At 41.6% G+C, this 27286-nt stretch overlaps 1 protein-coding gene across 3 annotated transcripts in view; it reads left to right on the top strand.

Moving 5' to 3' along the window:
* CYFIP2 (cytoplasmic FMR1 interacting protein 2) overlaps positions 1-13978 on the top strand; it is a 145092-nt gene extending 131114 nt beyond the window's left edge. For all 3 annotated transcript variants that reach the window (XM_043982124.1, XM_043982125.1, XM_043982123.1), the window contains 5 exons: positions 1638-1710; positions 2102-2196; positions 7867-8105; positions 9592-9739; positions 10168-13978. In XM_043982124.1, the coding sequence (XP_043838059.1) occupies positions 1638-1710; positions 2102-2196; positions 7867-8105; positions 9592-9739; positions 10168-10335 (723 nt within the window). In that variant the 3' untranslated portion in view covers positions 10336-13978. The remainder of the gene's footprint in view (positions 1-1637; positions 1711-2101; positions 2197-7866; positions 8106-9591; positions 9740-10167) is intronic.
* The last annotated feature ends 13308 nt before the right edge of the window (positions 13979-27286 follow it).

Here is a 27286-nt window from a genome sequence, read left to right on the forward strand (position 1 = left end):
TCATCAATTGCCTCCTGGATAGTTCTACCTGGATGCCACTTTGGCATTTAAAAATAAACAAGTTCTAAGTAAAACTAATTATTTCCCCTGATAAACCAACCCCTCCTCTAATTTCTTCTGTTCCTGTGGAGGCCACTCCCCTCCTTCCAGACACAAGTAGAGTCATCCTTGACTCCTCCGTCTCTTCCTCTACTTCTTATATCCACTTGTCAATTCTGCCTTCATGACATTTCTCCCATTCATTTCCTTCTTTTCACTCACACTGCCACTATACTTGTTCAGGTCCTCATCATCTCTCCTGGAATTTGGCAATAACTTCCTCATTGTTTTTCCTGCTTCCAGCCTTTCCTCCATCTAATTAATCTTATACACAACCACCACATTAATATTCCTAAAATAGGTGGGATTATACAGCTTAAGTAGACTACAGTTTTCTGTAGGATATCTTGAAAGAAAAGGAAAAACAACTTTGTGTACTTTGAAATTTTACCAAAGGTCAATCCTGCATGTCATGGCATACCCTGTCTGACTTGCTCAGATAGCTGGGCTAGAACTCTACTAGTTAACACATCCAAAAACTGTGGTCAGTCTCATTGACTTCTCAGACAATTCCTTTTTTCCCAGAAGGGACCAAAGTCCAGTTGTGTTGCCCCAGAAGCCATTAGCCAGATCTATATTTCTCTTCAGTGTAAGCTTCTTGTAAGTGGGGATTGTTTCCCTTATCCCTAGCATCTAGAACAGTGCCTGCCATGTTCTAGATGCTTAATAAATGATTATGGATTGACTAGAGCTGGGGTTCTTGACCTGGGATCTGTGAAAAAAAAATTTTTTTAAACATTTTTAGAATTATAGAGGGCATTCCAGAAGTCTACTTAAGTTATTAAAGCTTAAACCTTCACTAAGACTTTTGTAACTCCCTAAATTTCTACAAAATTGATTTCCTTTGTAATCCTATATACTTTGTTTTATGCATTTCAAAACACTATTCCGAGAAGGGGTTGCAAAGATTTCACCAGATAGTCAAAGAGGTCCATGTGGGGGCAGCTAGGTGGCGCAGTGGATAAAACACTGGCCTTGGATTCAGGAGGACCTGAGTTCAAATCCAGCCTCAGACGTTTGACACTTCACTAGCTGTGTGACCCTAGGCAAGTCACTTAACCCTCATTGCCCTGCAAAAAAACAAAAAACAAACAAACAAAAAAAGAGGTTCATGTGACCTTGATGCCAAGTCCAGAGTGACTTGCTTTAGAGAGCTGCTTTCATGTTGCAGAAAAAAAGCTCTGATAAACAGATAACAAGGGCAATGGCTGAGCATCACAGTTGGTCCTTGGAGTCTTGCATTCAGATTCCTCAAAGCAGGGGTCACATATGCTCAACCACATGGAACACCAAGGACATTAGAATTCTTAGATTAAAATGGCTGACTCAGGGGCAGCTAGGTGGTGCAGTGGATAAAGCACTGACCCTGGATTCAGGAGGACCTGAGTTCAAATCCGACCTCAGACACTTAACACTTACCAGCTGTGTAACCCTGGGCAAGTCACTTAACCCTCATTGCCCCACAAAAATAAAATAAAATAAAATGACTGACTCTCTCCCCCTCCCTCTTTCTCTCTCTTTCTCTCTCCGCCCCACAGTCTCAGGAGGAAGTCTGTGATTTGCTCCATGCTGCTCCATTCCAGAATATTTTGCCTCGAGTCTACATCAAAGGTAAGAAAATCCTGAGGAATATTGGATAGACTGAGCTAAGGGACTAGTCTTAAGTCTAGCTGATTCTAATAAATAATTCTCAAAGGGACTTCCCTTTCTTGGCAGTTTTCCTCAAATGAGGAGACTGGAGACTGTTATTCAAGAGTTATTGGCTCCCAGCAAGGGATGAATGGGTGCAATAATGAAAAAGCAGAGAATTTTATCATTTCGGTCCAACTAAGCATATAGCTCAAGATTTTCATGTCTTTTACACACAAGTGGGACTCACTGATTAATAATCAGAGTTTAAATCTGACTTCCAAACCCATCTAAATGTCTCCCCCAGACACTACTCAGGATGTTGTCTCTAGGTTCACTATTTGCTTTTCCTGTCCACTGTTTGCCTAAACAGAAGGGGAACGCTTAGAAGTCCGGATGAAGCGACTGGAAGCAAAGTATGCCCCTCTTCACCTCGTTCCTCTCATAGAGCGGCTGGGGACCCCTCAGGTAAGAGCCCAGATAGAAGGGAAGCCTCCCTCAACATCTCTAGCGGCATCCACAGATATTCCAACAACCTTAGGATTTAAAGAAATTTCACACACAAAATCAGAAAGATCAGTAATGTACAAAGGCCTGTCATTTATAATGGCACATTATATTTCACACCAGGGGAGGCATGAGGCCTAACTTGGAACACCCAAGTACCAGGACACAAAAGAATAATTGCAGGGAAAATATAATTCAGGGCAAAGAAAACCACCAGGTCTCAGTCACTAGAAGGGAAGAGGTCAGGCCTTAGGTACTTTATAACAGGAAGAGAAAGGGGTTCAGTGATGGTCCTCTAGGATATTGCTCTTGAACTGGGCCACCCATTTTATGCCAAGCTCTTGTCACTCCTCCTCCAATAGTACCAAAATGGAAATAGAGGGAGGAGAGTCGTTTGAGATAAGCCTACAAAGGTGAATTCAAACCAGATGGTCAGGAACCTTAAATACTATGCTAGATTGTTTAGTCTTTGGTGAGTTATGGAGAGCCACAGAAGTACCTTGAGAAGACGAGTGTGATCTGAGTTGTCCACTAGGAAGATTAATTTGACAACCCAATGGATTAGATCTGGTGTAAGGGAGTTTTGTAATGCCTGACCCAGAATGTCAGGTAATATGTGGAAGTCCAGGGTCCTTCAAGAACTTCCTTAGGTACTACAGGCCAGCAAAATATTACTAAGGAAGTATTCGTCTAACAACTTATGCTTCTATAGGGCTTTAGAGTTATTCTTCACAACAACCCTCTTAGGTAGGTAGTGTAAATATTATCTTTGGGGCACATAGCCAATAAGTGTATGCGGTAGGATACAAACCCAGATATTCCCAGTGCCAAAGTCCAGGGCTCTATCTACTACACAATCCTTCCTAGCAGACTCCAGGGTCCTGGCATCATGATCTTAGAGTAGGGAAATGGGTCAGAGAAATCAGGGCAACTAGGTGGCACAGTGAGTAGACTTGCAGTCAAGAAGACCTGAGTTCAAATTTAGCCTCAAACACTAATTATGTAACCCTGGGCCAGTCACTTAACTTCTTCATGTATAAAATGAGGGGGGTTGGATTTGATAGACCCTAAAGCCCCTTTCAGCTCTAAACCAATGGTTCTTGGGAATGTGGCATCTATCCCCGATATGTCTTACATATCTGACAGTCATTCAGATGTAGGCATTCTTACTCCAAAACTCAGGAGAACATGCCCAGAAATACCACACAGCATTTCAGGCATACAAACACCCCAACCCTTAGGGGAGGGGCAATTCAGTTCAATTAAACAAATCTTTATTAAGTACCCAAGATATTATGGGCAGGTGCTAGGGGGGTGGGGGTGGCAAAGAATGGAGAGATTGGTAGGACATAGGGTTAACTCTCTAGTCCCTGGTACATCTAATCAGGAAAGCACATGTAACACCAGGGATATTCCCAGAGTCAGACTGTGGGGTCCATACTGCCCATCCAGGTCCATAAGCTTGCAGGGCCCCTGCTTCTCCCCGCATACTCTCTCCACTCACTGCCACATGTAGGGCAGCTGGTATGCAAGCTCTGTTCTCTCTGTCTGACTGTCTTCAGTAGCCTGGCTAACTGCTGGCCTTGACAGAAGTGCTAATACCATCACCTGCAACTCCTCCCTGCTCTTTTCTTCAGCAGAGGAGGGTGGGGAGGGCAGACATGACCTGGAAGCTCCCAGTTCTCCACATCCCCTTGGAGTCCCCACTACAGATACTTGTGGGCTTCTTCTAGACATCTTGTTACTTCCGTGTCATCCCCACAAGGAGGGCTCAAATGAAGGGGGAAGAAAGAGAGGTTGGAAGTCGTTAGGTCCTTTGATCAGCCAAAATCGTCTGGTGTATAGGATCAGGATGAAAGCCTTTTAGAGGGGCCCTTTGATGGAATGGCAGGGGCTATGGGGCTGGGCCAAGACAGGGAGACTTGCATTCAGGTCCTTCTGCCACTCACTTGATGTGTGACTTTAATCAAATCATATCCCTTCTTTCATTCCCAGTAAAATAACGGGGCTGGATTAGATGATTTCTTATTCTCCTTCCAGCTCTGATCTTCTAAGGTTCTAAGGTCCCTTCAATTCAATTCAATGAGCATTTATTAAGAACCTACTATATGCCAGGCACTTAGGTACACAATGGGAATTTTAAAAATGCAAGTGTCTGCCCTCGGGCATCTTACACTTTATCAGGAAAGATAGCATGTACTCAGAGAAGTAAATACAAAATAAATACAAGACAGTTTAAATGGGCAGAAGGGGATCAGAAAAGGCTTCATGTAGGAGGTGGGAAGAAACCAAATTCTAAGAGGCAGAGAGGTAAGGAAGGAGTGTATTCCAGGCAGGAGGGAGACAAAGATGGAGCATTGGGTGTGAAAAGGCCAGCCTGCCTGGACCTTAGCTTGTATAAAAGGAAGTAATGTAAGGGCACCTAGGTGGTGCCAAGCCTGGAATCAAAAAGACTCATCTTCCTGAATTCAAATCCAACCTCAGACACTTACCAGCTGTGTGACCCTGGGCAAGTCACTTAACCTATTTGACTTGGTTTCCTCATCTGTAAAATGAGCTGGCAAGGGTAGCTAGGTGGCACAGTGGATAAAGCACCATCCCTGGATTCAGGAGGACCCGAGTTAAAATCCGGCCTCAGACACTTGACATTTACTAGCTGTGTTACCCTGGGCAAGTCACTTAACCCTCATTGCTCCACCAAAAAAAAGGGGGGGCTGGAGAAGGAACTGGCAAACTACTCCACTATCTTTGCCAAGAAAACCCCAAATGGGTCACAAAGAATCAGACACAACTAAAAATGAATGAACAACAACAATGTATTATAAAGTTGGAAAGATAGGTTGGAGCCACATTTAATATACAGGGTGTCCCCAAAGTCTTAGTGAAGTTTTAGTTGAATAGCTTAAAACTGCACTAAAGTCTTTAAACTGCATCCAGACATTAGGGACCCCCTGTTTATGTAAAGTGTGCTGCAAACTCTAAAGCACTCTTGAGTGTCTATTATTATGGTGGTTATTTGAGCTGGAAGGGACCTTTGGAGAGGATCCTGGCACAGCAGTTTAGATTCCATGTTAATGAGCACATTTTGGAGCTAGTTCCCCAGTGGGTAAAATCAGATAGTCCAAGAAGATTTCCTTTTAGGGAGTAATCCCTTAATCCAGCAGTATGCAAACTTGTCTTCTGTGTTAGCACTCTCCCTCAAGAATCTGGTCTCCAACTCTTAATGTCTGGCGTCTGCTTGCGTTTAGAAAGTTATGAATCGCTTCATGGTTCTCTTTAATAAATTGCCCTTGGGCCTGTTAGAATTCCCTAGTCAAACATTCAATATTTACCCAGTTAAATTCCCTTTAGGTTCTGTCCAAGTTGGAAAAGAGTTAGCAGTTTTGTAAGACCTTCTGCCTTCAAAAATCAGTCCCAAATTTAGTCATCCAAACAACTACAGGAAAGTTAACAAAACAGTTTGGGGGCCAGTAAGAGTTCATCAGAGGACTCAGCAATAGCTAGGACAGCGTCTAAGGGGTTGTGCTATGTACTAAAGGTGTTAAGGGGCCCCCGACTTGTCTTCTTCAGTTGCCATATTTTCCAGAAACACTGGACCGGAAGTATGCAGGATGCCTTGAACACATCAAGAATACCCCTCCACCCCTCCTGCAGCTTAACACAGGATAGAAGTCCACCTTTTATTATTGAGAATTGGAATCCATCTGAGAGACCAGTGGAAGTCAGGTTTCTACTGTAATGTAGTGTAGTAAGAAAAGTGATCAGAAGTCACTTTGTCTTTAGCTCGCTGTGTGAACACCGTGTGGCTATTCTATTTAACCATTCTGCATCTCACACAGTAGGATGTAAACTCCTTGAGGTTAGGGACTGTTTTTCCTTTTCCCCTTGCATCTCCAGCTCCTAACCCCGTATCTGGTACATAGTAGTGGCACCTCCCCCCACCAACATAGGATGACAATCCCGTACCTTTCCTACCTTCCCGGCCTGAAGAGGCCAGTCATCATTCAAGGCTTCCTTTCATAGTGAAAGTCTGCTTAGGAGACAGAGATCAAAAGGTTACTTGGGGAGCACAGAATTAAAGCCAAGAGGGTTGGATACTCTTAGGGAGATTTGAACCAAGTGAACGTAATTAATCTCAACTCTGGGAATATTTCTGTCTAAAAAACTAGAACTGATCATTTAGAATTAGGGCATCCTTTCCCCCCAGGACAGAGCTGGAGAAATACCAAGAATGTCTTCATGTCCAACACTCCCTTTCCTTGCCTCTTGCAGGCAGCTCTCTTGCTTACATTGGTCATAGCATTCCCTAGCTTCACCTCAACAGGCTTTTCTAATGAGATATAAGCCCCAACTTTACAAATCATTGTTCATTGATTACAGTTGAGTTGACTATTTCCTGGGCAGGGGTGAGGGGAGCCTTAACTTTATAAGGACACCACCTTTAAATGTCCAGGTTCATAAGGATACAGTAGAATGAGGCATTTCTGGGAAGGCATTCATCCAGACTGTCTCAAGAAGTGGCATTTTATGACCTGGACCCTAAATTTTAGGTTCTAATGTTTGAGGACAAAAGAATGGTGACCTGATCCACAGGGCAGTCCATTGAAACACCCATTTCATGTCAGTGGCGCTGTGTTGATTACTGAGCCCAGAACAAAAGGCTAAAAGCAGGAGGGGCAAAGAGATGATAGCAAGATGGCCATGGTGGATGCCTGGATGAGATGGGAAGATGGGCTGGCTAAATATGGCAGGCTAGTTGAGTTTGCTCTCACTAACCAATTGAAACAGCTCAACTCAAGGCAGGGGTTCCAAATTCTCCCAGGGACTAGGGGGGGAGGGGTGGTATTTTTTTCTAGTAGTGCAGTCCAAAGGTACCATTTCAGTCAGGGAGCAGAAGTACAGGAGCAGAGAGCCAGGGTAGGTTTTCCCTCAAATATTGTGCTGATTTTTTATAAGATTAGTATTCTTTTGCACCAGAGTCCTCCTCTGATGCTTGTGATTGGCATGAAAGTGACCCTGGAGTCTTGGAGCTGTGGCAGCAGAGCATGACCTCTGGCAAATCCTACCAAACTGGAAAGGCATCAATCAGCTAGCATTGATCAAGTCCCCACTATGTGCCAACCACTGGAAAAATAAATACACAAATCAAGTAGTCCCTGCCCTCAGGGAGCTTAGGTTCTGGTGGGGGAAGCAACATATACATAAATGCATTTACATATAATATATACAAAATAAATTGGGAGAAGGGTTTAGGGGACTTCAGATAGAGCCTGGTGACAGATTATGTGACTGTCATCTAAAGAACCTTCCAAGGTCACTAGAAAGTTGGCCTACTGGGTAATATAACCCATGAAGACTATGTGTTAGGACTCTGACATGGAAGGGTCCCATTCTGTAGAAGTGGAGGTAATATCCACACCAAGAAAAGCATGAATTATTGAATGAAATCTTGGGGCACTGAAATATCCAGAGGCATTCTGCTCCCAACCAAGCCCTCAGTTATTTTGAATAAACTCTAGGTTCTACTGGTCTGGGGACTAGGGGGAGAAGGGGAGGGGGAAACAAAACCTCAAAGGAGAATGGGAAGAGAAATAGAGAACTACCCTCAAGCTCACACACTTTCCTTCACAGCAAATTGCAATTGCCCGGGAGGGAGATCTGCTGACCAAGGAGCGACTGTGTTGTGGACTGTCCATGTTTGAGGTCATCCTGACCCGGATCCGGAGCTACCTCCAGGATCCCATCTGGCGAGGCCCACCCCCCACCAATGGTGTCATGCACGTGGATGAGTGTGTGGAGTTCCATCGTCTCTGGAGCGCCATGCAGTTTGTATACTGTATCCCAGTGGGGACCAACGAATTTACAGCTGAGTGAGTGACTGGGGAGGCGTGAGGCAGAAGCCACCCACCTCTAAAGCTTCCCTCCTCTGTATTCAGTGATTCACTCTTAGTGATCATGATGGGGAAAATACAAGGCCAGGAAAATTAGTGTCTCTGACCTGTAGGAGCTTACAGTCTATTGGAAAGATAAAGATGTACACACAGAAACTGAAGCAAGTCCTAAGTGGTACAAAGTAGGCGAAACAAGATAATGTAACATTAAGGTATTTATTGTTCAATATAAACAGCAAATACAAAAAAAAATCAAAAAGGGGAAAGTCCACTGTTGGGTAGTATCATTAGAAGAGGTTATTTGGGGAGAAAGAACTTGAAGTAAGCCTCAAAGGATGAATAAGATTTGGACAGGAAGAGAAGATGAGGAAAGGCATTCCAAAAGAAAGAAATAAGGACAGCAACAATGTGGAATTTGGAAGAAACAAAGGGAAAGAGGAGACTAGCTTGGTTGGAGTAAAGGATTTAAATAGTGACATGTATATCAGTCAGTCAGTCAACTAGCATTTGTAGGTAAGGTGGGCTAAGTTGTGTGGAGCCAGATTTGAAAGCCAGGATCAAAAGTCTAGGTTTGATCTGAGAGCTAATAAGCAGCTATTCTAGCTTCCTAAGTAGGATTTCCAAGTTTTTCAGTTGAGCCTGGAGTTAGGAAGACCTGAGTTCAAATCCCACATCAGACACTTACTAGCTGTGTGATCCTGGGCAAGTCACTTAACTTATTTTGCCTCAGTTGCCTCATCTACAAACTTCCCAGGGTTATTGTGAGGCTTAAAAGAGATGATAATTTTAAAGCTTTTAGTGCATACCACATAGTAAGAGCCAAAGAAATGTTAGCTATCATTAAAATTATTATTACTAATGATAGTAGTAACAATAACTTGCTGCCTGCTATCTCATAGGATCATTGATATAGAACTGAAAGGCACCTTAGAAGTCTTTGAGTCCAGCCCCTTCATTTTACAGATGAAGAAACCGAGCCACAGAAAGGTCAAGTGACTTGCCAAGGGTCACACAGCTAGAAAGTGTCTGAGGTGGGATTTGAACTCAGGCCTTTCTGACTCAGATCCAGTACATTATCCATTCTATCATGCTGCCTCTCATCTTACCTCCAAATCCCATGGATAAACTATGCTCACTCAAACCTGTGTACAGGTTGGGAATATAAGGATAAAGGATGATCAAGAATGGGTGAGACCTGGGGCAGCTAGTTGGCACAGTGAATAAAGCATCGGTCCTGGATTCAGGAGGACCTGAATTCAAATCTGACCTCAGACACTTGACACTTATTAGCTGTGTGACCTTGGGCAAGTCACTTAACCATCGTTGCCCCACCAAAAAAAATGGGTGAGACCCTCTGCCATCTGTGGGACCAGTTTACCAGCCATGCTCTGGGCCCAGGAACTTAGGAGGCTCCTGTTTCCCAAGCTTCTCCCTCATTCCAGGCCCCTGCTTTCTTCCCTCCCAGGCAGTGCTTTGGAGATGGCTTGAACTGGGCTGGCTGCTCAGTCATTGTCCTCCTTGGACAGCAGCGACGGTTTGACCTATTTGACTTCTGTTATCACCTGCTGAAAGTGCAGAGGCAGGATGGGAAGGATGAGATCATAAAGAACGTGGTAAGTAGAAGCCACTGGGTGGGTGAGTGGGGGTATGAGGGAGAAGGTGGAGCTCTACTGAGAGAGAGCAGAAAAGGCAAAAAATGAAATTAGCATGAAACAAAATAAAATAAAAGGAATTTGGATCTTCTGACAAACGCAGGGAAACATAAAGACACAGGTGAGGAGTTGTCTGTGTGAAGCTGTGAGCTTGGAGCTCCTAAGACAGTGGGGCAAGTCAGGTCATCTCACAGGGCAGGGAAGGGATACAACCACCCCCCGCCCAATGATCTCTTTTCTGGTTGGGTTTTGCAAAGACTAGACTATAGGACTAGGAACCCGGACACTTTCTAGCTCTGTGTCCTTTGGCGCTGGTGTCTTCCCTCACCTCTCTTCTCTTTCTCTGTCTTTCCTTGTACTTGCCGCCCCCACTCACATCTTTGCTGCAGCCCTTGAAGAAGATGGCCGACAGAATCCGCAAATACCAGATCCTAAACAATGAGGTCTTTGCTATCTTGAACAAGTATATGAAGTCAGTAGAGACGGACAGTACCACCGTAGAGCACGTGCGATGCTTCCAGCCCCCCATCCACCAGTCCTTGGCTACCACTTGCTAAGTGTAGAGGTTCTCTAATCAGAGCCCATCAGGAGGTGGAGGGGAGGGACCACCTCCAGACCGTGTCAGGGCTGGCTCAGGAAACTGGAGACCTGCAGGCTGGACATCGAACCAAACCAGATACCCCAAGCACACCTTGACCCAAGCCAAGAGCTGGGCCTGTGCATGCTCTTCCATGACATCTCTGTGGTTGGTTTCTCCCATAGCTTAAAAAAGAAAAAAAAAAGACACACAAAAAAGGCAGCGCGTGCTTTTTCTTCCTCGTTTTCTTCTGTGTTGATACTAAGGATTCATTGTTTGACCCTTTGACATCCCCACAGCCTCCAACTCTCCCCATCGCACGATTTTGGCTATTCCATAAGGCCTTCCATCTTGTGCCCCTCTGTAAACATAGCCAACCATGACCTCGTGCTGATATCTGCAGGCTTCAAGGGGGAGGGTGGAAGCTTCTGGTTCCCATGGTCCTCTGGAAAAGCAACACCCAGCAGAGCTTGGAACCAAGGGCGAGTGGTACCTGCCTGCCTGCCTGCCTGCCTGCCTGCCTTGAGGCACAGGTCTTGGTGAGGTTCCTCCTCTTCAGCATCTCCCACAATCCTCTCCTCACCCACCTTCCTCTGGTACCTGTCTCCTCCTGCTCCTCCGGACCACATTGGACTCCAGGGACTTCAGCCCCAAGAACACTCAAGGACTGAACAGCTGTCCTCCAAGGGCTATTGGGCAGTGCCCACCCACATGCAGTACGCGAGGTTTCTTGGTGGTGGTTTCCTGCTGGAGATGGTGCTTGCTCTTGCTTTTTTCTGACTCCCAAAAGAAAATTAGTAATCCCCTTCCCACCCACCCCCCCATGCCCAGACAACTACTGCCCTCCAGGAGGGAATTTATAATTTCATTCATGCCTACAGCACATGGAATTGTATCAGGGTTAGGAAGAACAGTAGGATACCCATAGGACACAGCACTCCTCAAGCATACATGACCTTCACATGCCTAAATAAAAAAAAAAAAAGCTTTTAGCCTAGGGGCCTTTCTGGTCTTCTCCATAGTTTGTTGCCAAGATAGGAAAATGAGCTGCAGATGCTCACAAGCAATCCATTCCTGTATCTTTCTGGAGATCTGACCAAAGGAGGTAGTGTGGTATAGTCAAAAGAGCAATGATTCCATAGTCAGATGTCCTGAGTTCAAATCCCACTACTAATGCCTAATATGCCTATATGACCTCCAGTAAATAATTTAATCTCTTTGGTCATTAGTTTCTTCATCTGTAAAATGAGGAGATCATAGTAGATGGTCTCTAAGGTCCTTTCCAGCTCTAAATCTATGATCTCATGAAATCTCAGTAAATATCAGGGAGGAAGCATTTCACTTATGGTCAGATATAGTCTGTTGAGGTCAGATATAGTCTGAGGAGAAGTGGAGTAGAGAGGGAAGTGGTAAATGAGCACTCGTTAACTTCAGTTTAGGGGCATGGAATCTCTCTCACAAATGCTTCCACTTACTCCCATCTCCCTATTTAAACAGTTCAACAATTCCACTTTCCTATAGGATGATAAATGATGTTCACAAAGGGTACAGAAATACCTTTTCTAATGGAAATATCAGGAGTGCATTGAGATAAATGTCTCATGGTGGGGGCTCTTTTCCTCCCTCTTCACAGGGTGCTTTGGGCATGGGCAGCTGATAACATTTAAAGTGCCTCTTTGGGCAGTCTGTGCCCCACAAGAGATGGAATTCAAGGGGGAAACTCTGAAAGAGGGTTCATGCCAATCAGCTGGGCCAATTTTGCTGCAAGCAAAAGCAGGAGGAAGAGAGACTTGAAGCTAATTGAGTACATCTATGCCCCATGTAAGGAAAGGGAAGACCAGGAGGTAGACACAGTAGCCCCCTATGAGAGAACACCCAAGAGGCACTACTCTCCACCTGGGCTCCGGGAACCTTCTGTGCATGCCAGGGCAGCATCCCTAAATAGTTGGAAGAGAGCTGTGGGCAGGAAAGGAATATGAGAGGCAGTGTGGTGCAATAGAAATAACACTGGATTTGGAATTGGAGGACCGATGTTCAAATACTGGCCCTGCCACCCACTACCTACGTGACCCTGGGCAAGTCACTTAACCTCTGTGGGCCTCCCTTTTCTCATCTATAAAATGAGGGGGTTGGACTGGATGGCTTCTGAGATCCATTCAGATCTGTGATGCTATGAGTTATCCAAGGGGCTGATTATCAACAGGTAAAGGATTGGAATTCTGTCATGGGGAGACATATTCCTTCCTTTTCCACATTCAGCTAGAGGTGCTTCCCAAGATGGCAGAAGGGTCCGATTCATTAAGCAATCAGATGCTACAGCATCCCAGATCCTCACTACTTATTACTAATGAAGTTTAGAAGAGCCACAAATTCTAGGTCTGTTAAATCAAAGGGTACTGTTTGGTTGGTCAAATTCTTCCTGGGAAGAATAGCTATTGACCTATCAGGATCTCTCCAACTGCTATTGAGCTGATGAGTTCGTCCTTAATACTTGATTTTCTACGTTCAATCTAGGGTTTCCAATTGAGGTGGATTGCTGTTCAGGCAGTCTTATGCCAACCCTATGGCTGAGTGTAACCCTCTGGGAAAGCCACATTCTCTGTGTGAGCCCTGTCATTAGAAGGGCAGAATCTGGCTTAGGCCACTTTGCCATTTGACCATCTTGGACAGTGGTTTTCAATCAAAATGTAGTCCTGGCAGCTCAAAGTAGAAACCTAGGTCATCTTATAATCCTAGGTATTATCCCAGGTATAAATTGAAGCACTCTATAACACTAGCAAACACCTAGCTATTGCCAAAAGAATCCACTCCAAATATCAGCCCCTTCTGCAATTTGGACTTTAGACACTGGAAAGAGCCAATGTTGATCAGTGAGAGTTCAACCCACTCAATATGGCTGTAGATATCTGAGAGTAGACTAATAAGATTGTGATCTAATACCCCCAACCCCCAGGGAAATAGATAACCCTATCTCAGGTTTGAGGTTGATTTACTTTATAAGGTATGGATTTACCTGGGAAGGGTTCATCTTCACAGGCTTGTCCTAGGTGATGTAGGAGGATGACACCACCTCAAAAATCCACCACTTCAAATTCCTTCTCAAAGTTAACATTCTTAACTCCTGCAGCAAAAAAAGAAAAGAAAAGAAAAAGAAAAAAGTCCAATATTAAGCCTTTGGAAATTTGTGAATTTGTGGTATTTTCTTTTTTCATTCTATTTTCTAGTAACACTTCTTTATGGACACTAAACATAAAAGTCCAATATCTCCATGACCTCTTTCCCTGCTCCCTCCCTCATATTATTGGCCCAGCTTAATTGATGTGTGTCCAAGAACCAGAAAAAAACTTGGTTTTTAAGAGTTTAAAAAAAATCTGTTTGCAGAAATTGTCAAATGTACCATATTTGTATTGAGTCTTTGGGGTTTTTTTGTACAATGAATTTACATTTATTTATGGTGAGTTATATTTACTCTAGTGACAAAATCATGGTGTTAAATTCTTACATCATATTTGCTATGCAGCCGAAGAAGATATTTTGGTTTGTACTTTGGGCGGGGTATTTGTGTTGAGTTGATAGATGTTTCCATCTCCATTAAAACTGCTTCTGAACTGGTAAAACCAGCACCACAGTCTCCTCTCCAAATTTTGTCATTTTCAAGCTACAGGAGGTCCCTGAGAATTGATTTTTATTGAAAGGAATAGCTTAGAAAATTGTTAATGGTCGAGAGGGAAGATGATGAAGCCCAGGGGAAGCTATACAGCCTGAGCTCCTGGCATATCCTGCTTTCTCTCTGTGGTTAGTGTAGATTCAGTGTCTGCTCAGCACAGATCTATATAGAGCCCAAAAGAACCCAGGGCCTGCTGTCACTGGGAGTTTCCAGTCTCTAGTTGAAAGAGGGAGTATGGCAAAATAGAAATGTGTACATAGGAGTCATGAGACTTGAATTCTAGTCCTGCTTCTCCCATTAACTAGCTGTGTGACCTTAGGCAAGTCACTGTGATCTTGGGCAAGTCTGTTTTAGGGTTGCAAGCCAACTTTGGACAGCTTGTTCAATATTTTTAACGCAGAAATCAGTTGCCAGTAAGGGGCTATGACCAATCCTAGTATTCCTTAATATTTGGGTTCTATCATCACCTAAACAATTCACCAAACTGAATGGGGCTTGGAAGGGGAGGGAGGCAGAGGGGTATTTTGGTAGATCACATGGTGGGGGGGGGACATTCTTAGTGATGTGTGAGTTACAGCCTTTATTTTAGTCTTGATTTTGGTCAATCTAGTAACTTCCCCTCTCTGGACCTGGGCTTTCTCATCTATGACATGAGCAAGTTTGATTAGACGATTTGGGAAGGCCACTCCAGCTCAACATTTCATGCCTCATCTTGCAAGGGTTCTAGATCAGCAGCTTCAAAGGAAGTGATGAATCAATCACATCATGGAATGTTGGGTCCAATCCCGTAGCTGAATAACAATCTTCTACACAATATACTCAAGAAGTGATCCTCCAGGCTCTGCAAGGACAGCCTCCCCCCCCCCCCCCAATCCCTACTAACCCTCCCTCACCACACCAGCCCAAGGCAGCTTCTTTCACTTTTAGATAGCTCTAACCAACAGTAAGAAAGGAGCAACTAGGTGGAGTAGTGGACAGAGTGCTGAGCCTGAAGTCAAGAAGACCTGAGTTCAAATATAACCTGGCATACTAATTGCCTGTGTGACCCTGGGCAAGTCACATTACCCTGTTTGTCTTAGTTTCTTCAACTGTAAAATGAGCTGGAGCAGGAAATGGCAAACCACTCCACTATATTTCCCCAAGAAAACTCCAGTTGGGGTCACAAAGAGTCAGACATGACTGAACAACAAATTATAAGGAAGTTTTCCCAGACATCAAGCCTAAATTTCTTTCTTTACAACTGCTACCCATAGTTACTAATTCTGCCTTCTAGGGCCATGCAGAATAAGCCATATCCCTCTTCCACAGGACAGGACTTTAGCTGGGGATAGAAAGAAAAGCAAAAAACAGTTCTTCTTCTCAAGAGGGTCACAGACTGATAGGGGAGACAACATGCAAGCAACTATGCATACAAATAAGACCTACATACAGAGAGGTGTGCTGAAGGCCACTCAAACTGAGGGTGAATTGTTAAATGTTCATCTTGAGCATTTACACCTTGCAAATCAGCAAAATGCTCCAAAACCAGGTTTGTTTTGTTTTTTTTTATTTTTCTAGATTTAAGAAAGTGATAGAGAAAATGTTAATGATACATGTTAAACTTAAATTTGTGTGGCTCATGCTTTTCCACCCACCCACCCAGAAAGCCAGTTGTTAAACATTTACCAGCTCATCACTGTTTATAGAAGACAATTTGGAGACAATGTTAGAGGATTTTGGAAAGGCTGTTTTACAAGAGGGGTTTCTTGTGAGTCTTCCCAAAAGTGTGTCCCAAAAATCTAAAACTAAGAGTTTTGGGACCCCCTATATAAACAACTTGAGGGCAGAGACTATTTGTTTTTTTCTTTGTAATCCTAGAACCTGGCACAGGACTTGGCACATAATAGGTGTTTAACTAATGATTGTTGATTGACAATCTGATAGTTGGTGTTACCAGTTGGTTAATGCTAAGCCAGTGGCTCCTGTGGACCTTCCTGGCCCTCAGCCAGGCTCTTAGGACAAAAGATGATGATAATCTCTGCCCTTAACCTCATCTCAGTCCCATGATATTAATTGATAGGACAATGGACAGACCTGGTACAGGAAAACAAATACTTTCTTGCAAATGGAGACCAACTCTCCCTGTAAAAATTCTATGACTCAGCTCTTACTGAAGAGAATGATATCAAAGTCTATTTTTCCCTCTTCGTGCCACCATTAAAAGTGACATTTCTGTGACTACATCACTCCCACTCTTTGTTATTGGAATTATTAGGACTGATCTTAAACAGAACAGAGCAGATAATCAAGTTTAAATATCAGTTCTGTTCAAGAGCTCTTCTCAAATGCCTAGACTAAGTGTAGGGGATACAGAGACAAAATACACACACACACACACACACACACACACTGCCTTCAAAGAGCTTACAGTCTAATTCCACAAGAGACATAAGAAAATATAAAGTAAACTGCATGGAGTGTTGTAGGGGAGATTGGAGGTGAAGGAGCAGGACCTGAAGAAGTGTTGTCAAAACAAAATTCCTGCACTGCCCAAACTAGATACTTTATGAAACAGTGCTAAATTCTTAGGGCACAGCCTAAACAAATCAATAATTGGTGCATTGTTAAAACACAACCTAAGGCTGGAAGAGAATCTATTATGATTCAGCTAAAGCAAAGGAAGTAGGGATAGCAATCATGATTTCAGACAAAGCAAAAGCAAAAATAGATCTAGTTAAAAGAGATAAAGAAGGAAACTATATCTTGCTGAAAGGTACCATGGACAACAAAGTCATATCCATACTTAACATATATTCACCAAATGGTATAGCATCTAAATTTTTGAAGAAGTTGAATGAGTTACAGGAGGAAGTAGATAATAAAACTATACTAGTGAGGGACCTTAATCTTTCCCTCTCAGAACTGGATAAATCTAAACAAAAAAATAAACAAGGAAGAAGTTAAGGAAGTAAATAAAACTCTAGAAAAGTTAGATATGATAGCAATAGAAAGGAATATACTTTTTTCTCAGCACTACATGGGACCGTGTATTGGGGTATAACAACCTCACAACAAGATGCAGAAAAGCAGAAAAAGTAAGCACATCCTTTTCAGATCATAATGCAATAAAAATTACATCCAATAATGGATAATTGAAAGAGAGATTAATAATCAATTGGAAATTAAATAATCTGATCATAAGAAAGAAATGGGTCAAAGAACAAATCATAGAAACAAACAATGACTTCATCAAAGAAAATAACAATGATGAGAACAGATGGAAATTTATGGGATGCAGCCAAAGTGGTACTTTGGGGAAAATTTATATGCCTAACTTCTTACATTAATAAAATAGAGAAAAAGCAGATCAATGAATTGGGCATGCAACTAAAAATACTAGAAAATTAACAAATTAAAAATCCCCAACTAAACACCAAATTGGAAATCCTGAAAATCAAAGGAGACATTGATAAAATTGAAAAAAAAAACCATTGAATTAATAAATAAAACTAGAGGCTGGTTTTATGAAAAAAACAATAAAACAGATAAACCATTTATTAGTTTGTTCAAAAAATGAAAGAAGAAAAACCAAATTACTAGTATCAAAAATGAAAGGGGTGAGGGGCAGCTAGATGGTGCAGTGGATAGAGGATCAGCCCTGAATTCAGGAGGACCTGAGTTCAAATCCACCTCAGACACTTACTAACTGCATGACCCTGGGCAAGTCACTTAACCCCAATTGCCTCACTAAAAAAAAAAAAAATTTAAAGGGATGAACTCACTACCAATGAGAGGCAATTAAGACAATTATTAGGAACTATTTTGCTCAATTATATGCCAATAAATTTGACGTTCTAAATGAAATGGATGGCTATCTACTCAAATATAAATTACCAGATTAACAGAAGAAGAAATAAAATACTTAACACAATTTTAGAAAAAGAAATTGAACAAGCCATGAATGAAATTCATAAGAAAAAAATCCCCAGGACCAGATGGATTCACAAGTAAATTCTACCAAACATTTAAAGAACAAATAATCCCAGTACTATATAAATTATTTGAGAAAAGAAATGAAGAAAGAATCCTATGAAATTCCTTTTCTGAGACAAATATGGTGCTGATACCCAAACCAGCAAGATTTTAAGGGCCTAAAATTCTACCTATGATATCTAAAATCTAATGAGTGGTTGCCTTAAATTAGAAGCTTTAGCAAGAGTTTAGACTTTTAAGTATTTATTAAAGTGCATCAGAAGTTAGTGAGGAGAGAGAGAGGTAAAAAGCAAACTTCATCTACCTATCTAAGAGACCCCCACATCTCCCCTGCCAAAGCCCAAGTCAGCAACTGAAAAGCCTCACCTCAGTGGCTTCTCCCAGAACCTCTTGTGAAACAGGAAACAGGACCATCCACAAACACACAGCTCCAAGCTAATTGGCTGGTAACTTTGATTGACACAACTAATAGGCAGTAACTTCCAGATGCTAAAGTCATGTGGTTTCCAAGTCACATGCTTTCTCCTCATGGCAGAGCTTCCCTGCAATATCTTTCTCAATAGGTTGGTAGCACTCTAAATCTCACAAGATCCAAAACAGAGAAAGAAAATTATAGACCAATCTCCTTAATGAATATTGATGCAAAAATTCTAAAAAAAAAAATACTAGCAAAAAGATTACAGCAATACATCATGAGAATCATACACTATGACCAGATGGGATTTATAACAAGAACGCAGGGCTGATTCAATATTAGGAAAACTATCAGCATAATTGACCATATCAATAACAAAACCAACAGCATTATCTCAATAGATGCAGAAAAGGCCTTTGACAACATACAGCACCCATTCCTAGTAAAAATACTAGAGAGCATAGGAACAAATGGAGCTAACCTTAAAATGATAAGTAATATTTATCTAAAACTATCAGCGAGCTAGATCTGTAATGGGCATAAGCTAGAAGCCTTCCCAATACAATCAGGGGTGAAGCAAGGATGCCCATGATCACTTCTATTATTTAATATAGTACTAGAAATATTAGCTATAGCAACAAGAGAAGAAAAAGACATTAAAGGAATTAGAATAGGTAATGAGGAAACAAAACTATCACTCTGCAGATGATATGATGTTATACTTAGAAAATCAACCAAAAACTACTTGAAATTATTAACAACTTTAGCAAAGTTGCAGGATACAAAATAAATCCACATAAATCAGCATTTCTACATATTAACAACAAAGTCCAGCAACAACAGATAGAGAAATTCTATTTAAAAGAACTATGGATAACATAAAATACTTGGGAGTCTATGTGCCAAGGCAAACCCAAGAAATATATGACCAGAACTATAAAACACTTTTCACATAAATAAAGTCAGATCTATACAATTGGAAAAATATTAATTGCTCATAGGTGGGCTGAGCCAATATAATAAAAATGGCAATCTTATCTAAGTTAATTTATTTGGTGCTATACCAATCAAACTATCAAAAATATTTTCTAGATCTAGAAAAAATAACAAAATTCATCTGGAAGAACAAAAGCTCAATGATATCTGGGGAATCAATAAAAAAAAAATACAAAAGAAGGTGGTCTAGCAGTACCAGATTTCAAACTGTATTATAAAGCAGTAATTATCAAAACAATTTTATATTGGTTAAGAAATAGAGAGGCTGGATCAGTGGAATATAATATGTATGAATCACACTATAGTAAATGACTATAATAATCTAGTATATGATAAACCCAAAGGTCAAAGGTTTTGGAACAAAAACTTATTATTTGACAAAAACTACTGGGAAAACTGGAAACCAGTATGGCAGAAACTAGCTATAGACCATCATCTCATACTGTATACTAAAATAAGGTCAAAATGGGTACATGATTTACATATAAAGAGCAAATTAAGAGAACATGGAAAACAAAAAAGAGAGAGAGCATGGAATAGTTTATCTTTCAGATTCATAGACAGAGGAATTTAGGACTGAAGAAGATATAGAGAGCAATACAAAATATGAAATAGATAATTTTGATTACATAAAATTAAAAAGTTTTCACACAAACAAAACTAATGTAACCAAGATTATAAGTGAAGCAGAAAACTGGCAAAGAATTTTTGAAACAAGTATCTCTGATAAAGGCCTCATTTCTCAAATACATAAAGAACTAAGTAAAATTTATAAAAAAATATAAGTAATTCCCCAAATAATAAATGATCAAAAGATATGAAAGGCAGTTTTCAGATAAAGAAATCACATCTATCTATAATCCTATGAAAATGGTCTAGATCACCACTGATCAGAGATATGCACATTAAAACAATTCTGAGGTATCACCTCACACCTATCAGAGAGGCAAATGTAATAAAAAAGGAAAATATTGTATGTTGGAAAGGATGTGGGAAAACTGGGATGCTAATCCACTGTTGGTGAAGTTGTGAAAAGATCCAACCATTCTGGAGAGCAATTTGGAACTATACCCAAAGGGCTATAGAACTGTGCATACCCTTTGATCCAGCAACATCACTGCTAGGTTTATATCCCCAAAACATCTCCAAAAGGAGAAAAAGACCAATTTATTTTTTAAAAATATGTATAACAGCTCTTTTTGTGTTGGCTAAGAATTGGAAATCAAAGGAATGCCCACCAATTGGGGAATGGCTAAACAAGCTGTGGTATATGATGATGATGGAATATTATTGTGCTATAAGAAATGACAAGTAGGATTATTTCAGAACAGCCTGGAAAGACTTCTATGAACTGGTGTATAGTGAAGTGAGAAGAACCAGGAGAACATTGTGCATAGTGACAGCAATATTGTTAAATGAAGAACTGTGAATGACTTAACTATTCTCAACAATACAATGATCCAAGACAATCCCAAAGGATGATGAAGCATCCTATCCACCGCCAAGGAAAGAATTGATATTGATTGAACATAGACTGAAACATGCTATTTTTCACTTTCATTTTTTTCTTTTGAGTTTTTCTTATACAAAATGACTAATATGGTAATGTTTTACATAATAGCACATGTATAACCTAAACCCGATTGCTTACTGTGTCAAGGAGGAATAAAAATTTGGTGGTTGTTTTTTTTTGGGGGGGAGGCGGGGCAATGGGGGTTAAGTGACTTGCCCAGGGTCACAAAGCTAGTAAGTGTCAAGTGGCTGAATCCAGTTTTGAACTCAGATCCTGAATCCAGGGCTGGTGCTCTATCCACTGTGCCACCTATCTGCCCTGAGGAATAAAATTTGGAACTCAAAACTTTAAGTAAAAATGTTTATTATCTTTTTAAAAAACCACACCCTAGGATATTTAGTATGGAAAATGCTAAAAACCCTGGTATCTTCATGTGCCCTGGGGAGGCAATTCATGTAGTAGAGCTCCAGGCTACAAGTGAGGGCCCTAACTCAATGTGCAAAACTGTGATCCATTGTAAAGACTGCTCTTCCCCCAAAATATCTGGAAAGTACAAAACAAACATGGTTCACAGGAAGCTGATACCCAAGATGGTTTGGGAAACTGCTAGGCATTGGTGATAACAAAAGGAGAAACACAGGATTCCCCCTCTCTGTAAGTTGCGGCCTATCTAAGAGTGGGGAGGCAGCTAGATGGTGCAGTGGACAGAGTGCCAGGACTGGAGTCAGGAAGAACTGAGTTCAAATTCAGCCTCAGACATTTAATAACCGTGTAACCCTATTTGCCTCAGTTTTCTCATCTGTAAAATGAGTTGAAGAAGGAATTGGCAAACCATTCCAGTAGCTTTGCCAAGAAAACCCCAGATGGAATCACAAAAAGTCAGACATGACTTAATAATAGTCAACAACATCTAACAGTAGAGATAATCCCTGCACATGTAAGGAGGTTATATGAGTGAGTTCCTGATAATTTTTTTTTGTGGGGCAATGAGAGTTAAGTGACTTGCCCAGGGTCACACAGCTAGTAAGTCTCAAATGTCTGAATCCAGATTTGAACTCAGGTCCTCCTGAATCCAGGGCTGGTGCTTTATCCACTGTGTCACCTAGTTGCCCCAACTCAGGTCAAGTTCCTGATAAATTTGATGAGTTCCTCCCAGTCAATTCAAGATTACAATGAGTCTCATTTGGTGGCATCTTATCTGAGGGGCATGGCCCCATGGAGATTGTGGGTATAACCACTGGCCCCTTGCTGAGAGTCATTTGCAGTGCAGCCAGCCATTTGCAGTTCTTGGAAGAAAGTGATGGTAACTTCACAACTTCTCACCACCACCTCTCACGCACACCCCATGCAGATCTGCTCCTCTCCTCTCCAGGCCATCTGAGAGGAAGCCCCAGAGAGAATGAGCTGGTCTGTCAGCTCACTTTTGTAAAGAGAGACAACTTCCCTAACCACAGTCCATCCTCTCGAGTCTAGGTCAGCCAATGGGAGAGGGGACTCTCCTAATCAGCTACAGGATGACTCTTGGTCATCAGTGATGATCAGGACAAGCAGGAGCAGAGAGAATATCAAGGCAAAGATGGTGAGGCACTTAACCTTAGAGTCCCATAATATTGGGCCCTACTCAGGACCCCAACCTTCACAGAATAGATCATTGTTCGAAGGCTCTAGCAGCAGAAATTCAGACCAATAGAAGAAATCCTGTGAGGGACTCCTGTAGAGTAGATATTGAGGAAAGTGGAGGTTCTAGCCTTCCTAGAGATCCTCTCCAACTCCTCCTCTTCTTCCTTTTCCTGTTCTTCATCTTCTTCTTCTTCCTCCTTTTCTTCTTCCTCAAGGCTGCTCTTCCGTTCCAGGGAGACTCTGGTGAGGTGTGATAAAATAATGTCATTGCTTCATTAAGGAAACAATTGTTTCTTAACTAAGGACAGGGGGGGGATGTGATAAAATAATGGGATTTGGCAGATGCCTAGGGGCCCCACCTGAAGACCATCAAAATCGAGACCACACCTGACTGGCTGAGTGGGATGTTGTTCTCAGAGGTGGTGTACTACTGATATCAGCAAGAGACCACTCTCAGCCAATCAGCTTGAAGGAAGTCCCCTTTTGTCGAGGGAGACAGGAAGTAGGAAGGTGAGGCTGGCTTGCTGGATCTTCCTCTTTTTGTTGAGGAACCAGTGCGGCAGGAGACAGAGAAAAAGGAGGGTCCCTCTTGTCGTTCAGGACTTCAGCTTGATGGGAGACAGAGAAAAGGTGGACAGAGAAAGAGAGGAAAGCAGATAGAAAGTAGATTGACTTTTCTGGTGTTATAGGATCCCATGGGTTGTCTTTACTCTTTAATAAATCCTTAAAAGTCTAAACTCTTGCTGAATTTATCAGTGATTTTAGCCTGTCTCTCCCCCAAAACTGGGGGAAGGGGCAGATTAGGACCCACATTTAGATTTTAAACATGATAGAGGCAAAGCCTAGAGTATGGGAAGCCTTGATCTAGATCTCAAGGAGGCCAGAGTTAGGGAAACCTGAAGAACAGCATCCAGGAGGAAGGGAAGCCTAGGGCTGCAGTGCTAGGAAGGAGGGGCTGAAGATGGGAAAGGATGTAGAGCTTTATTATTTATTTATTTATTTGTTTGTTTGTTTGTTTATTATGGAAAAGGCTTTATTTAAATCATCAAGTAAAATTCCTTCTTTAGAAAAACAGAGAAAGAGAGAAAGACAGAGAGAGAGACAGAGAGACAGATACAGAGAGAGAGAGAGAGAGAGAGAGAGAGAGAGAGAGAGAGAGAGAGAGAGAATTTGCTTCAGGTCACACAGATAATGAAGAGAGATAGGATTTGAACCCAGGTCCTCTTACTCCAAATACATTGCTTTCTCACAACTTGCCCACAAACCACATGAACTTTAGCCATGACCTGTCTTGTCCTTTCTACTGCCAGATTCCCTGGAATTTTCCAAATATTTGGTAAATCTAAGAAAAGAAGGGGCATTCTTTTTATGGAAAATTATGACATTTGATGTGACTGGCTTAATTCAATCAGTTCCCCAAAACCACACTCATTGCTAATGAGGCAAAATCTGCCTTTCTCCCTTCCAGAGGCTTCAGACTGAAACCTCTGGTGGGAAAAAAATGACATGAATCAGGGCAATTTTAAAAGCCCTTCACAGGGATGTTGGCTCTTCCCATGCAGCATCCTCTTTTCCCTGTCCCTTTTAGTCCCTGTTCTCCTGTCCATGACCCAGACCTGGGAGTGCAGCCTATAGAAGGATAGCAGGAGGTTTAGGAGGCTGACTCCAGAAAAATCAGTGTTGCCTCAGCATTAAAAATATACTACATTTTGTACATGATATCATAGAAGCAGAGCTGGAAAGTAAAAGGGAATGCCCAGAAGACCATGGCTTCAGAGATCTTTTTCCACTGATAGAGATAGATTTGCACCAAACCATTCACATCCCCTTGCTTTGACTCCCTATTGACTTATAGCAAATATTTGTGAAATAGCTAGCCAGAGTTAAAGGGCAGCAGTTTATAGAACAGGATCTTTGGCATCACAGAATCATAGACTTAATGCTGGAAAGTCATCCAGTCCAATTCCATCATTTTACAGTTGAGGAAACCAAAACTCAGAGAGGTTAAGTGAGTTACCCAAGGTCATACACGTAATAAAGTGGCTCAGCCCTGGACTCCAAATACAGGATTCTGGAAGCAGATTTTGGAGAGTGTAGAGAATCAAGTAACAGAATTAATAGGAGATAGGAGCCACTGAAGGATTTGTGTGTGGGGGTTAAGTGACTTGCCTAGGCTCACACAGCTAGTAAGTGTCAAGTGTCTGAGGTAGGATTTGAACTCAGGCACTCCTGAATCCAGGGCCTGTGCTTTATCAACTGCATCATCTAGCTGCCCCCGGGTTTTTTTTTTAATATCATGTTATTCCTGGGGAGGGCATGCAGAGGACAGGTGGTACCAATAACTCCTTTTAAAAATTTTATTGATCCTTTTTTTGAACACCACAAACATTTCCCAGTATCTCTCCCCAACAGACAGGCATCCCAAACCTACCCTTCTCAAAGAAAATCAGTTAAGTAAGAACAATCAGCAGGGCAGTCATATCTGACAGTGTATCTGACACTCATGACCTATATATTGAACTCCAGTGCCTCCCCCAACCATTGGGAAGGCAAGCAATATAATACCCACCATACATGTGAAGTCACATAAAACATTCTTCCATATTAGCCATGTTGGGGAAAAACAAGAAAAACAAAGAAAAAATATACTTCAATCAGTTCTCTCTCTCTCTTGAGATAGATAGCATTTTTCATTATGAGTCCTTTGGAATTATCAGAGATAATTGTAGTGATCAGAATGGCTAAGTTTTTCACAATTGCTCATCCTTACAATATTGTTATTATTGTCTACAATGTTCTCATTCTTCTCACTTCACATTAGTTCATATAAATCTTCCAGGTTTTTTTTAAACCATCCCCTTCTTCATTTCTTATAGAACAAGAGTATTCCATCACCCACAACTTATTTAGCCATTCCCCAATTAATGAGCAGCCCCTCAATTTCTAATTCTTTGCCACCAAAAAAGAGCTGCTATAAATATTTTTATATATAGGTCTTTATCCTTTTACTTTGATCTCTTTATGATACAGACCCAATAGTGGTATTGTTGGGTCAAAGGGTATGCACAATTTTATAGCCTTTTGGGCATAATTCCAAATTGTTTTCCAGAATGTTTGGACTATTTCACAGCTCCACCAACAATGCATTACTGTACCTATTTTTATAATTTTCCTTTTCTGTCATGTTAGTCAATTTGATAGGTGTGAGGACCTACAGTTCTCCTAACAAATTGATCCACCCAAACATAATGATTCAGAAAAGTAATATACTAGTAACCCTTTGGAAGTCTGGAGAACTGTGATTTGAGTTTCGGTTCCTGACTGGGATTATAGGTATGCTTCTTCAAACATCTTGCAGTGGATGTCTAGTAAACATCTTAAACTCAACATGCCCTAAACTGAACTCATTATCTTTTTTATCTTTCCCCCTAAATCCTCCTTCCTTTCCACCATCCCTGTTACTTTAGAAGGCATAACCATCTTCCCAGCCCCTCAGGCTCACAATCTAAAAACAACCCTCAATTTCTCACTACTTCTCACACCTCATATCTAATCTATTGCCAAGGCCCGTTGATTTCACCTTCCCAACATCTCTGTGTCCTTCAGACACTGCCTCCATGCTGGGGTAGGTCCTTAGTACTTCAGCAATAGCCTGTTGGTGGGTCTGCCTATTGCAGGTCTCTCCCCCTCCAATCCATCCTCAATTCAGCCACTGAAATGCTTTTCTTAAAGCTCAGGGCAGAATCAAACATAAAGCCAGCTGTTTGGTGTTCAAAGTTCTTCATACAACCTCTACCCAACCTTTCCAATCTTCTTATACCTTATTCCCTGCCACAGTGACACTGGCTTCCTTGCTGTTCCTCAAACAAGACACTCCTTCTCTTGGGTCCAGGCATTTTCTCTGTCTCTCATGCCTGGAATGTTCTCCCTCCTCATCCCTGTCTACTGATTTTCCTGGTTTTCTTTAAGTCCCAATTAAAGTCCTATCTTCTACAAGAACACCCCAACATTTCTTAATTCTATTCTATCTTCCCTCTTTTAATTATTTCCTATTTTTTCTATACCTGTAGCTTGTTTGTGCATATTTGTTTGCTTGTCATTTCCTTCAGTAGACTGTGAGCTCTTTGAAGACAGGGACTATATTTTGACTCCTTTTGTATCCCCAGAGTTTAGCACAGTGCCTGGTACATTTTAGGTGCTTAATAAATGTTTTTTTGTTTGTTTATTTGTTTGTTTGCTTTCTTGAGGGGCAATGAGGGTTAAGTGACTTGCCCAGGGTCACACAGCTAGTATGTGTAAAGTGTCAGGTCCTCCTGAATCCAGGACCAGTGCTTTTATCCACTGTGCCACCTAGCTGCTCCCTTTAATAAATGTTTATTGACTGAACTGGTTGTATTCGATGCATATAGTATAAAGAACACTGAACATGGAGTCACAGGACCGAAGTTTGAATTCTGAGTTTGCCACTTTACAACCTTGGACAACTCACTTAACCTCTTTGTACCTCATTTTCCTCATTTGTAAAATGAGAAGATTAGACTAATTGGTCTATAAAGTTCCTTTCATATCTGGTTCCATGGTCCTATGATCATTTAGGTATCACATCTACATTTTCTACCAAAGGGTTTAGAAGAAAATAAGAGGAGAAGAAATGGAAGCACCAATTATGGATGGCTTTCTCAAGGATTTTAGCCATGAAAAAAGAGGAGAGATGATAGCTAGTAAAAATGGTAGGATTGGGGCAGCTA

The sequence above is a fragment of the Dromiciops gliroides genome, chromosome 2 (genome assembly GCF_019393635.1).
Source record: "Dromiciops gliroides isolate mDroGli1 chromosome 2, mDroGli1.pri, whole genome shotgun sequence".
In the NCBI taxonomy this organism is placed as follows: Eukaryota; Metazoa; Chordata; class Mammalia; order Microbiotheria; family Microbiotheriidae; genus Dromiciops; species Dromiciops gliroides.